A 14,240-nucleotide genomic window follows, 5' to 3' on the forward strand; every position below is an offset into this window, starting at 1 on the left:
ATATATATATATATATATATATATATATATATATATATATATATTTATATCTGTGGCAATATATATACAAAATGTTAACAAATTTCGAAAATAAAAAAGTAAACAAAATCATTATATACATAGATGTGCTCATATTATCAAATGTAAAATAAATTTCAATGCGTTATACACTATTCAAAAATCATCAATTTCCAATCATTACTCATGTCGACCTGAAAATATGTATATATTTGTGGCAATATATATACAAAATGTTAACAAATTTTGAAAATAAAAAAGTAAACGAAGTCATGATGTACATAGATGTGCTCAAATTATCAAATGTAAAATAAATTTTGACACGTTACACCCGATTCAAAAATCATCAATTTGCAATCAGTACTCATGTTGACTTGAAAATATATATTCCCCGCAATACATATACAAAATGTTAACAAATTTCGAAAATAAAAATAAGCAAAATCTTGAGATACATAGTTGTGCTCAAATTATGAAATATAAAATAAATCTCAACGCCTTACATGCTATTCAAAAATCATCAATTTCCAACCACTATTCCAGTCCATATGAACATATATATTTGTAGAAATATATTAATATATATATATACATATAACTTAACAAAGAAAGCACATGAACAATCACTCCAATTCAAAACACACAACCAAAATGAAGCCTTCCGTTTTCTCTCTACTCTCCGTCCTCCTATACATCACCATTTTGTTTCCCCAACAATTCTCCGCCGCCGCAGACAGCCGCAACCGAGTTCTCCACACCGCTTGCGCGCAGACCAAATCGCCAGATGTCTGCATTTCCGCCATTCAATCCGATCCCCGAAGCGCCGCCGCCAAGGGCGACGTGAGAGTATTTAGCTTAATCGCCCTCGAAAAGGCACTGTCAGAGATCGGCGGTATGAAGGAAAGATGCCCGGAGGTGTACCGGAGACTTATTGGCGACGCCGGAGATGCCATAAAGAAGTTGAAGGCCAGACGTGATGTGCCGTCGGTTAATCTTAGCATAAGGAGTGCGATTAAAGATGTAGTTACTTGTTCTAAGGGTGAGGATATTGTCCTCACCTTACTTGGTATTTCCAAGGATGTTCTCAACATCATTAATTGATTAGAATAAGAATAATGTTCTAATTAATTTTAAAATGGTTGTAAATTTGACCTATTAGTCCAATCTTTTGACACACTAATAGAGAGAAATAAAGGGAAGAGAAAATTGGAGAGAAATCCAGTAAAACACTGTCGTTTTACATGTGACATTTTAACCAAGATAAAATGTTAAAAAAATTAAAAATAAATGTATATTTAAAAATGTCGACTAGATCAATTTTCTCAAATTACAAGTAAAATTAAATTATATTTGTCACACATTCTAAAAACTTACTGATTTCCAACCGCTACTATTGTTCACTTAAAAAGTGTTGAAATTTTACATTTTTATTTTAAAATAAATTACTACCTAAAGGTGATTGAAAATTAAAGTGATCAAAATTTTTGTTCACCTTTTGACGGGTAGTCAAAATATCTTTACCTTAATAGCTTAATTTCTATCCACTTTGGTGGTCAGAAAATTTTACTAAAGAAACTTTAGTAATAAAATCTTTGTTACTTATACTTTTGATGACAAATGCATGTAATACTTTGTATTGTATTTTTCATTAAAAGTATTACATTTTTCCATGTTAACAAGTGTTTGTTACTTATAAGGAAAAATCTAATACTTTTGAGAAAAACGTATGGAGTAATACTTTTAAATCAAAATGTAAAAGTATTACATTTTTCATCAAAAATATTACAGTACATTTTCTGATATAAGTAATAAACATTTTGTTTTTTATAGTATTACATATTTCAATATAAGTATTACATTTGATCCTGATCCGATCTGTTTCACACAAGTTTTGCCTATTTTTAAAGATGTGCTCTAAATCATTAATTAATTAGAATACAAGTAATGCTTTAATAATGGAATAAATGTGGTTGAGCTTGTGTTGACTATTTGGTGATTCATTAGGACTATCTTTTGCTAATTTAGCAAATTACTTTAATATTTTCAGATATCTATTTTCTTTTTCTCTTCGTTATCCCCTTCAAAGGAAAAAAAAATCAGATTTACAAAATTAGCTAATGACTATATTTTATGTCAGGTCATCCCTGGAATGCTCACAACTTTTGATTGTTCAAAATTTTTATGCTAAATGAGTAAATGCTACATCTATCATAATGGCAAGTTCAAATCTATCTAATAACTTTTTACACATGTTCAAATTATCAAGTCATTCAAGTGTAAAATTAACTTTGATCTACACATAACACACTACTCAAGAAATATTAAAGAACCATTTCTGTCCACCTAAAAAGTAGTTAGGAATTTCAACCACTTTCTAACGGATGTTTTTTTTTTTTTTGGGCACCTTAGTAGAAAACCTAACTTCTATCCAATTGTGGATGGAACGATTGATAAAGACCAAACAACTTGTGCCTTTGTGGTTGAAGATAGTGTAAAGAATTGAATGCCATTAATGATGTTTAATATTAATAAAGATGTTCTCAAAATCATTACTTAATTGGGATATGAATAATGCTTTAATGGAATAAATTGGTTGGGCTTGTGTTGACTAGTTGACGATTCATTATAGCCATCTTTCTTGTAACTTAATTCTTTTTAAATTTTTTTAAAAAAATAAGTTTGAATCCTAAACTTAAAAGATTATCACCGCTCCGATCCTGGAGAGTGGTGGAAGAGACAAATCGCGAGATGTGGCTTAACAAATTCAAATTCATATCTCCCTACAATGGTTAATAAAGTAAATTTTATGAATTTATTTTGGATAAATTTACTAGTTGAATTGTGTCGGGACTTCATTAAAAAAAAAAAAAAAAAACTTGTGAGGCATATATTATAAGAGTTAATTATCGATTTGGTCCCTCGACTATTGGGATTTCACCACTTTGGTCCTCGACAATTTTTTTTGCCCAATTAAGTCCCTGACTTTGAAAAAATTAACCAATTTGGTCCTCCCGTTTATTTTACCATTTGATATCCGTTAAATCGGGACTAAATTGGTAATTTCACTATAGTCAAGGGACCATTTCAGTCAAAATTAATTACCGAAATTGTCCCTTGACTATTTAGATTTCACCAATTTGGTCCTGATTTAACGGTTGCTTAACACCAAAATAAACGGAGGACCAAATTGGTTAATTTTCTCAAAGTCGATGACTTAATTGGACAAGAAAAATTGTCGAGGACCAAATTGGTGAAATCCCAATAGTCGAGGGACCAAATCGGTAATTATATCAACTAGTTTTGTTTTAGGATTTATTTTGGTGATAGTGCAAACTATTGTTTGTTATAATAAAAATAGTAAAATAGATGTTTGGAAAACCTTTATTAGTTTTGTTCTAGCTGTTTTTTAAAACCTAAACTATAGCATAATCAAAATCTCTTTAGGTCATCATTTAAATAGTGGATCCGTGTATTCAAAAAAAAAAAATAGTGGATCCATGTTTGGTAGATTCATAACCATTATTTTTAGTCTAATCTAAAATTCTAATCTCGTATTCCCTCTCTTTACAACCTTCACAATTCTCAATTTTCACATTCAATCAATAATCGATAGACAACGGTCACACAAAAAGACAATCTATTTATATTCCATCTTGTAAGGTATACTAGTTTTCACACGCGCGATGCACGATTAAACCAATGCCCAATGCGTAATTTTAAATTGGTGTTCTTTAATTGGTTAAAGTAGTCATATAATAAGGAGAGAGAGTAAAATGTTAAAATCTCTTATATATTTAAAGAGTTAATTCCAGCAATGGTCCTCCGACTATGTTGATTTTCTAAAATTAGTCCCCGACTTTTAATTTGAACAATTTAAGCCCTTGACTTTCAAATTCTTTCCAATGTTGTTGGTCCTTTAATTTCGTCAAATTTTGGTTAAGTTGAGGTCAAATGAAGGGGTAAAATTGTCCGTCAAATTTTAAGAATACACTACCGTTCTTACAAGAACGGTAGCTAAATGTCAGTGTTTTATGTGCTTTTTTTGTACTAGTGTATGAAGCCAGGTAAATTTTAGAACGCATATTTTTCATTACGGTCCCCACAAATGACACCAATAATGTTTTTTAATATACTAGACCAACCATTAAATCGAGTGAATATCAAAGAACTGGTCAAAAAATATAATAATATAATAGTAAGGGCCCAAATCCCAAAAATGTTACAATTAGACTGCAATGAGATTTAAATAAATAAAGGGGCAAATTACATTAAAGTGACCCAACCTACAAGTCCAACCAAGGGGCTAATAGGCTAGCCAAGAAGCTAATTAGAAGTTGGCTACTACTGACTAATTAACAAGAAAAGTCAAGTGGAAGTCATGATAATGATGATGTCTCTAAGGGAAGAGTGCCACCCTCTCTCCTCCCTTAAACTGTTCTTCGGAGTGAAAACCACGGGTGGGACGAGTGGACCAAGATGCCCAGCAACCCATAGCCACAAGTGTGCCCTTTATGAGCCACCACATTTCCCGTCAGTCTGCCATGTTGTGCAAGAAAGCAAAAAGACATCAATTGCCCACCAACCAACAACCCAACTAAATGGCATTGCCTATTGGCCATAAATCTCCTCGCCGACTGGCCTGTCATGGTGCGCCATAGTCAGGTCAAGGCCTAGGAGGTTCACTAGACCAAGGTGGACCAGCTCAACCACGGGGCCGGGCCGAAGCAAGGGCTAAACGATATAGCCTCAAATTAGCCTGCTAGCCACTAGCGTCAGGTAGCCATGATCAGTGCTAGTTGGTTGCGGTCCACCACCCTCGAGGCCTCGACCGCATTGGCGGGTAGGGTCGTTGGTACCAGCCGGTCGAGCGGGGGGCAGCACACACACACACACACACCCCCCCTCCCCCTCCCCTTTGGGTATTATTTCCTCTTTTATTCTATTTTTCACATCGCCAAACGCGCCCTTAATGCTATTTCCCTATTTACATTGTGGCACCTTGTACTATATGCCCACCATACTTTTGCCCCAAACTTTTCCCTTCTTACACTTTATTCCCATCCCTCCACTATTTACACCTCAACTCCATAACTCTACTTCTCTGTCCAATTTATGTTCCAAAAACCTTGTTGATGGGCTTCGACTATTTTCCAAAACCAAATAAACCCACAAATCTCTACTCCCAGACCCAACTTATCCTTAGACCCAGGCCCCACAGTTCTATATCAACAACAATTTAAAAACAAATGCCCATTAGCAATATTGACAATCGTTATACCCTGCACCACGGTGCACATAGCAATGAGCACTACGTACGTAAAACGACGTCGTTTTGGTGTTAGTAACGCGGACGCGAATGACTCAGGGAATTCATTATCTATAATACATATAATCATTATCTATAATACACAGAACGTTTGCCTAGAATACACAGAATGTTTGCCCAGAATACACAAAATATTGACACAAAATACACAGATGTTAGTGGACGCGAATGACTCCAAGGAATTCATTATCTATAATACACATAATCATTATATAGAATACACAGAACGTTTGCCTAGAATACACAGAATGTTTGCCCATAATACACAGAATATTGACGCAAAATACACAGAACTCATCCTCCTAACATTCGAATGCACAAACACATCACAACTTGTGTTAATAACATGAATACACATAATATTTACACAAAATACACAGAACTCATCCTCCTAAACATTCGAATGCACAAACACATCACAACATGTGTTACTAACATGAAATCACAACATGTGTTACTAACATGAATACACATAACGGTTGCCTATAATACACAGAACGGTTGCCTAGAATACACAGAATTATTGCCTGGAATACACAGAATATTAACATAAATACAGAGACCGGCCGAAACGGAAAACGTGATTTCCAAAAAAAACGGACGATTAGTTTACAATGCTCAAAACGACGTCGTTTAGGTACGTGGTGCACATTGCTATGTGCACCGTGGTGCATAGTATAATTTGCCCAATATTGAGTATCATATAATTTAGTAGATTAGAACAAGTAAAGGTAAGCACCTTTTATTGGCCAAATTGTAAATGCTCACTACTATTACATACTATACTATATATAATAATACCATACAGTAGAAGGCATTAATAAATAGTAACGTACAACTCTAATTAAAAAAAAAACATAGAACAAAGATGAAGCCTTCCTTCTTTGCACCAGTACTAACACTATCCATCGCCATTTTGTTTCTCCAACAAATCTCATCCGCAGACGCCATCAGCCCGGAGACCGCTTGCGCCCAAACCGAAGACCCTCATCTATGCATTTTGGTCATTAAATCCGACCCACACAGCAGCAACGGCAACATGCGAAAATACTGCGTAATCGTCCTCGAAAAGGTGCTGTCGAAGGCAGAGGGTTTGAAGGGCATATGCCCGAAGGCGTACGAGAAGCTTGTTTACGACATCGGAGAAGCCATAGAGAAATTGCAGACCAAACAACCGATGGCAACGGTCGTAGGTAGCGTAAAGAGTGCGATTAAAGATTTAGGTTCTTGTATTCGTGGTGACGCTTCTTGTTAACACATATAAGTTCCACATCAAACACTCAGCACAACAAGTAGCTTAGCTGTCCATTTCTTGATAGTATGCCCTGTGTATCCACAATAACTGCACACAGGTCTTTGCTTCGGATTAGGATATGACCTCCTGTTGTTATTGTTATCTGACTTTGAGAAGAAAACACTTGCTCCTGTTAAACTGTCTCCTAAGGTGTTGGATGTGATAGCAACTTGCCTCTCTTGCTGAGAAACCATAGCAAATGCCTCTCCCACATCAGGAAGAGGCTTCATTAACATGATATGATGTTTAGTGTTAACAAAGCTTTCATTCAATCCTATTAGGAAGGCTGCTAACATGTCATTCTCTAAGTGTAATCTGACTTTTTCAGATAATTTGTTGCCACATTCACAGGTTAAGGGACATTCACAAGCTGGAACAGGCCTTAAAACGAGCAATTCATCCCATAGCAACTTCAAATGAGTGAAGTAATCATTTATGGAAGAAGAGTTAATACCAGCCAAGGTCCCTCGAGTATAGTGGTTCCGCTATCTATGGTCCTAAACTTTCAAATCGACCCTCCGTGATCCTCCGAATTTCGAAATCAACCTGCCGTAGTCCTTCCGTTAAGATTCTCCGTCTCAGCCGTGAAATGTAAGGGCATAATAGTCTTTTCATTTATTACCCAACCAAAACAATTCATTTTTCTCTCAGAAATTAAAATTAGCCCTCCCTAGCCCTAATCCATTTCTTCATCACGCATTTGTTCGCACCTTCTTCCTCCCATTTCTTCCTCTGATTTCCATCTTCTTAGTCAAGATCTGCAAGGACTGAACCGAGCTTCCTCCTCCACTGGATCGAGTTCACTTACGCTTTCCCTTCTTCATCTCAAAGTTTTGGAACTTATTATAAGTAGCTCCCACATTTGTTTAATTATGGGTTTGAAGCCCTGCCGGTCTAGTGATGGGAAAAAGGGAAGAGTGGAGCGAGGATCCATGAGGGAAATTCATGAGAGAAAATGAGGGAAAGACAAGATTTACGTAAGTTGCTTTAGATTTTTATTGTCTGTTTTTTTTTCTTTTTTTTTCAGTCTTTCCACATTTTACTGATCTCTCAGACAAGTATATTAGTATATATGCTGGGTTTGAGAAAAATCCGAAACTGTTATTAGATTTTCTCTCCCTCCTTCTCTCTCTATCTCTCACAACTTATAGCTTTATAAATATGTATGCAAAAGCATTCTTTGAGCATAAATGTATCAGAAAGTTGCAATCTTTATTTAGCTGAATGATTATGAGGGTACGGTGTTTCTCCTTTCATGAGTTTCTAGTATTCATGGATTCCATCACAGCCAGATTTTGAACAATCATTTGCAGATGTTAAATTGGGTATTTGGGGGCTTTTTTTTTTCCTTTGATTTTGGCTTTTATTGATTTGGCATAAAAGAAATTTCCTTCTCCATTTGGTGTTCTTTCTTTTAAACGTTCTCCTTTTGTGTGGCTTTCTCAATATTATATGTTTCTTAAACAATATAAGGGTGATGTGGTGGATGAATTTTGTGTCTATATGCAGCTTCCATTTTGGTTTGATTTACTAAAAATCTTGTGATTGTGTTGAAATTTTATGGCAATGGCTCAAGAAGAACATGCCCAAGAAGATGAAGCAAAAAAAAAAAAAAAAAGTCCCACAGAGAAGGCTAGATGTTGCTTAGCTTGAAAAGATCAGATTAGAAGAGCATCATAGAAAAGATGCAGCTTTAATAGCAACCAGTGTTTTGCCTCCCACTTTTAGGCCTCACCTTTCTTCATCTTCTTCAATGGCTTTGCCACCACCATCACCCACTGATCTAGTTTTCCCGAATACCGCCTTTATTAGGCAATTCCAATCCCCTTGTGTTTCAAAGATTGATGCTTTCCCAGCCTTACTCCAACGTGTCTTTTTCAAAGCCTTTGAATGTGGGAGGTATTGATAGGAGTTGACCAAGTATGATTGTTCACGGGAATATTACAATCTTAAAGTAGAGAACCAGAGGTTTGACCACCATGGTGTCGGGTTTCAACTGAGAGCATTGTTTTGGCTGGGTAATAAATGAAAAGACTATTATGCCCTTATATTTAACAGTTGAGACGGAAAATCTTAACGAAAGAACTACAGCAGGTCGATTTCGAAATTCGGAGGGTCGATTTGAAAGTTTAGGACCATAGATGGCGGAACCACTATACTCGAGGGACCTTGGCTGGTATTAACTCTATGGAAGAATTACCTTGCCTTGTTTGATGAATTTCGGATTGAATTTCGACAATGCGGAAGACATCTCGTTGACTGAATCGCTTCTTCAAATCCTTCCAAACACCTTCAGCAGTATTGATCCATAGAACACCTTGCGCAATAGTGGGTGAAACAGCCCTGGGGATCCAAGATAGGACCATTGTGTTACATTGATCCCAGTAAAAGTACTTGGAATCAAGCTCACTTGGAATTCTCATCGTTCCGTTCACGAGGACTAACTTGTTCTTCGATTTCAATGCCATTTCCATGGCTCTCGCCCAGGCATGATAGTTTGATCTTCCTTCCAACTGCACAGTCACAAGTTGCAGCGATGGACTCTCATTTGGATGCAGGTAAAGAGGATTAGTTCGATCATTTGGATCGAAGATTGTCGCGGTTGAAGCAGACGCTGGAATTGGATTCGTATGTGTGGATCCATCTAGGTTTTCACCTCCTTCAGCTTGCAATACTGGATTAGCTGTTACAGATGGTCGAACCATATTTGCAAATGGTGCACGCCAAGCCATAGCTTCAAAGCTCTGATACCATGTGGAGAATTATGAAGCAGAGAAGCAGACTGTGTAGCACACAGAGAGAAGAAAAGAGATTGAACTGAAAGTCTATTCTGTTTCATTTTCTGCAAAAGGTTACAGACTGCATTCCTTTATAGTTTGAGGAAGCATAGGACAGTAGATACAAAGTGAAAGTAGAATATCCTAACAGATCCTAACTGATTCTGTTTAAGGGAGTTACAACAAGAAAACAGTTAAGCTACACAAGAAATGGACAGCTAAGCTACTTGTTGTGCTGAGTGTTTGATGTGGAACTTATATGTGTTAACACTTCTCTCCTCAAGCTTCTCCAAATTGCTCTTGATGTTCTTAAAAGTTAATATCCAATATAGTCCTCGACTATAGAGGTTTTACTCAATTTAGTACTTTTGTTACTTAAGTAAGTCCTCGACTTTGATGATTTTACTCAATTTAGTCCTCAGTTAATAATTCCGTTTATTAACCGTTAAATGTAGGGTTATTATGGCAATTTCTAATCCATTATGGTCAGATTGCTCCTTTTCCCCTTCTCTACGCAGAACTCTGCAAATTGATGCTGTAGTGATTGTTTTTGAAAGAATAAGAGAATTATACTATTAATTATTATTATTATTATTATTATTATTATTATTATTGCAAATTGATGTTTTGAAGTGTGAGAAATATGGAAGAAAATCTTGGTAGGGATTGAAACTAACTGACATTATGAGAAGTTGCAAGTGGGTTTTGGTGACAGTGGAAGATGTTAGATAGGTTCCAGTTGTGTTCAGGGATGTGCGAGGTGGTGAGTCCTTGATTGCTAGCCTTGACTTGATGTCACCAAGGAATCTGGTATGCAAATTAAGGAGACACTCTTCATCCCATCATCCTTGAAGGTGGATCCTGACAATTGTAAATACATCACCGATTCCTTCTTCAACTCATCTGTTGTCTCTCCATTAAGTAGCCTGATCATGTCTAGGTGATGACCACCTTCACAATCAGTTTAGAGTGTGTTCTTGATTCAAAATGATAAGCAGTTGTAGGCCTTTGACATGTTTCTATTTTTTTTTTCAGCATGAGAAATGGTTCAAAATGATCTGAAACAGTTTTGATTCAATAGAATAACCTTTTAGAGTTTACAGTTCCTAAATTTCTGCTTGTATTCTGCAATTGCTTTCTTTGCAATATTATATGCCCATAAAGTTTTCTTCTTTTAATTTGTTCATTATCGTAAATCAATTTCTTTCTCTTCCAATCCATGGTACAGGCACTTGATAAAGAAGAGGGAGATTAATTTAGGGTACTTCTGTGTGGAGGGGAAGAAGACCAAAAGGGATGATAAATTACCATAATAACCCTGTATTTAACAGTTAATAAACGGAGGACTAAATTAAGTAAAGTCATCAAAGTCGAGGACTTAATTAAGTACAAAAAGTCACTTAGGACTAAATCGAGTAAAACCTCTATAGTCGAGGACTATATTGGGTATTACCTCGTTCTTAAAATCATTAAGAAATAATAATTATAATATGAATAATGCTTCAATTAATGGAATAAAATGTGACTGAGTTTGACCCTTTTTCTTGTATCTTGCATTCATTTTTATTTTCTAATTTTATAACCCAACTTGACTATTTTCTAAACCAGATGAAGCCTTCAATCTAGTTTCGATATTCAACATCAAATTAAATTATATATTTCGGCTTACAAGAAGTATAGTCCAACCAAAATCCAAATTCTCAATGTTTGTGCAAAGAATCGAATTCACACCTTGTTGCAAGAAGCAAGTTTTAACTGAGACTTCTCATCTAATAGTCGAATGCATGCCTTCAATGACAATTTTAAAAGCATGAGTATCTAGATTCGTGCAATTATTTTGATTCTTTTACCGCCACTACCCGACGATGTGCACTGAATAAACATCGCCTTGTGACCGTAGTTAGTAAAAGATTAAATCAATCCTCAAAATTATTAAAGTAATAATTATAGTATGAATAATGCTCCAATTTTTTTTTTGAAATAATATAATGCTCCAATTAATGGAATAAAATGTGACTAAGTTTGACCCTTTTTCTTGTAGCTACCATTTTTATTTTCAAATATTATAAGACTTTTTTTTATAACCTAAATTTTCTGACTTTGTTGGACTATATTTTGTACATCATGAACCTACCTCAAGTTCATGAGGAGGTAAATGGGGTTTCGATACCCAACAATCAATTGTACACGTCTACGCACAAGGAGTCTAACTAATTAAATACAAAATTCCCAATGTTCGTGACAGGCATACAACCTTTATCTAAGTTTTAAATGAGACTTTTCACTCACTAAATAAGTTAATAAATACCCTGGGACAAATTTTATAAGCATGACCCGCTAGTGGTCTATATTCGTGTAACTATTTTTTTTTTTTTTTTTTCTGTCTCCCCTTTATCGCTTGTAAGGATNTTTTTTTTTTTTTTTTTTCTGTCTCCCCTTTATCGCTTGTAAGGATTTAGTTAACCACCTGAAAAGTTTCCATCTATCTTTGGCTATTGAAATTTTTTGACGCTATTGAAGATATCATAGAGAAATTGAAGACCAAACTGTTTGTGCCTTCCATAAGTACAGTTGCCTTAAAGATACACAAAGAATCATGATAAATATGTTAATTAATAAGAATAAGAATAATGCTTGTGTATCGCACCAAAAACTCAATTGATTCTTGAGTGATAGATTATACGCAAAGACACAAATTAAACCCTGACAGTTGCAGTGTAGAGTTACACCTAATGTGATGGCTCCTTGTATGCATTAAACATTAGTTATTTCACCTACTGAACTGTTGAGTTACTATGATTTACTCTTCCACTATTTTATCAAAGCCGGACCGTAAAGAGTTCGGGGAAGAGAGAATTTCAATTTTTATTATGGGCAAGAATAATGCTTGTGTTCACTAGTTAGTGACTCATTATGACTTTGGTAGCTTCCAGTTTTTACAACCCCCAGGCATTTATTACTCTTTTTAAATTTTCCAAATTAAATATCATACGCACTCCTGATGTAGATTTACATAATTATTTTGATCTTTGTCTCCTTTTCCCTTTTTAAGGGGTCAACAAGTACGGAAGTACGGGTGAACACTTTCAATTTCACCACATTGAAAATCCTTAATATTATTTTTGGGCGTAGCCCAGACGTTCTATTATTAAACACAGTTATTAATTTCAAGTTAAATTGTAAACACCTCTATTAAGTAAAACAGTTAGCCCAGAGATTAAAATTGTTCCAGACTCAAAGCTAATGATCGAAGCATTAACTTAACCACTCAACCACACTGGGCAAGTTTACTATTTCTATATATAAGAGAGAACTAAGGCATGAATAACCACAACGTAACCAAAATGAAGCCTTCCTTCTTCGCACCACTATTCATCATCATCTCCATTTTGTTCCTCCAACAAATCTCCTTCGCAGACGCCCAGAAAGGAGAAATCGAGAAGGTCTGCGCGCTAACTGAAGCCCCCGATGTGTGCATTTCCATCATTGAATCCGATCCCCGCAGCATCAACGGCGGCCTGAAAACATTTGTGATAATCACCCTGGGAAAGGCGTTGTCGATGGCGGACGGTCTGAAGGACAGATGCCCGGATGTGTACGCCAGGCTGGTTAACCACCTCGGGGACGCCATAGAGAAAGTGCAGAACGACCAGATTCCAACGGCTATACTTTGCGTAATCGCTGCGATTAACGATGTTGCTTCTTGTTATCACACTTCCCTCCTCACCATTCTTCATATTGCTCTTACTATTCTCAAACTCCTTAAGTAATTCCCATTGGCAATAATGCTTCAATTAGTGGAATAAATATGTGATTATATTTTAGCTTAATTGGGTTCTTGTAGCTTTTATTTTTTTTCACTCGATCGGTCGGATCCCAGTTCCAATGAGATTCGAACACTCACTACTTCTACGCTAAGTTTCTAAAATTTTACCTAATGAGGGCATATAAAAATTTTAGTTGCTTGAAAAAGAGTAATTGAAAGGATAGAGCATGCATGATTATCCTATCAGAATGTCACGAGTTCAATTATTATCTAACATTCTCTTAATCGAATATGTCTACAAACTGAACCCATGTGCTCAAATTAACTTCCACCTATCAAATTGCTAAAAAAATGTTGATGAAAATAGCAACTTGTGTGACTAGTAATTAATTAAAGGTTAATTTGTAACTCATAACATTACTAGCAAAATGTTGAAGAAAATAGCAAATTTGTGTAACTCATAAAAATGTGGATGGGTTGCCCCAAACCGAGAGCTTTTTTTTTTTTTTTTTTGGTCTACTTTTATCTCTGGTAAAGATTTATTTATTTCATTTTAAAATTTACGGAGTAATAAAATTTTCAGTTCATCGAATGAAGCTTTTCTTTTAGATTTGTTCACATAATGGCAACTTCAAATCCATCTAGCAAAAAAAATTAATTATATGTTCAAGATTGTGTGTTGGATAAATCTCACCGTGTACGTGATGCTAACCGGTAAAGGATTACAAAAAGACAAACCATCCTAAATTCTAATAGCTTATCAGCTTAAATTATGAAATTGACATTTTTTTTTACGCTATTGAAGATGTCATAGAGAAGTTGGTGACCAAACAACTTGTGCCTTCCGTTGAAGTCTTAAAGATACATAAATAATAGAGTCACACTTGTGAGACTGCCTCACGGATCTAAATCGGTGACAAAAGTCGGATCTAGGATAGTTGCTTGTTACTACTTACTTATGATAGAAATCATAATACTTATTACATACAGAAAATTTAATACCAATTTGAAATAAATAAACTATTACTTATAGTACATATTGTAATATTTAAATGTGAA

At 35.4% G+C, this 14,240-nt stretch overlaps 3 protein-coding genes across 3 annotated transcripts; 2 read left to right on the forward strand and 1 right to left on the reverse strand.

Moving 5' to 3' along the window:
• The first annotated feature begins 669 nt into the window (after positions 1-669).
• LOC116029895 (pectinesterase inhibitor-like) lies at positions 670-1,119 on the forward strand. Its single transcript, XM_031271942.1, has one exon. The coding sequence runs from the start codon at positions 670-672 to the stop codon at positions 1,117-1,119; it is 450 nt and encodes a 149-aa protein (XP_031127802.1).
• A 7,672-nt stretch (positions 1,120-8,791) lies between these two features.
• Positions 8,792-9,370, reverse strand: LOC116029896. Its single transcript, XM_031271944.1, has one exon. It carries the CDS (start codon positions 9,368-9,370, stop codon positions 8,792-8,794), a length of 579 nt encoding a protein of 192 aa, XP_031127804.1.
• A 3,365-nt stretch (positions 9,371-12,735) lies between these two features.
• LOC116029897 lies at positions 12,736-13,185 on the forward strand. The gene has a single exon (XM_031271945.1). The coding sequence runs from the start codon at positions 12,736-12,738 to the stop codon at positions 13,183-13,185; it is 450 nt and encodes a 149-aa protein (XP_031127805.1).
• The last annotated feature ends 1,055 nt before the right edge of the window (positions 13,186-14,240 follow it).

Source organism: Ipomoea triloba, chromosome 9 (assembly GCF_003576645.1).
Source record: "Ipomoea triloba cultivar NCNSP0323 chromosome 9, ASM357664v1".
NCBI lineage: Eukaryota > Viridiplantae > Streptophyta > Magnoliopsida > Solanales > Convolvulaceae > Ipomoea > Ipomoea triloba.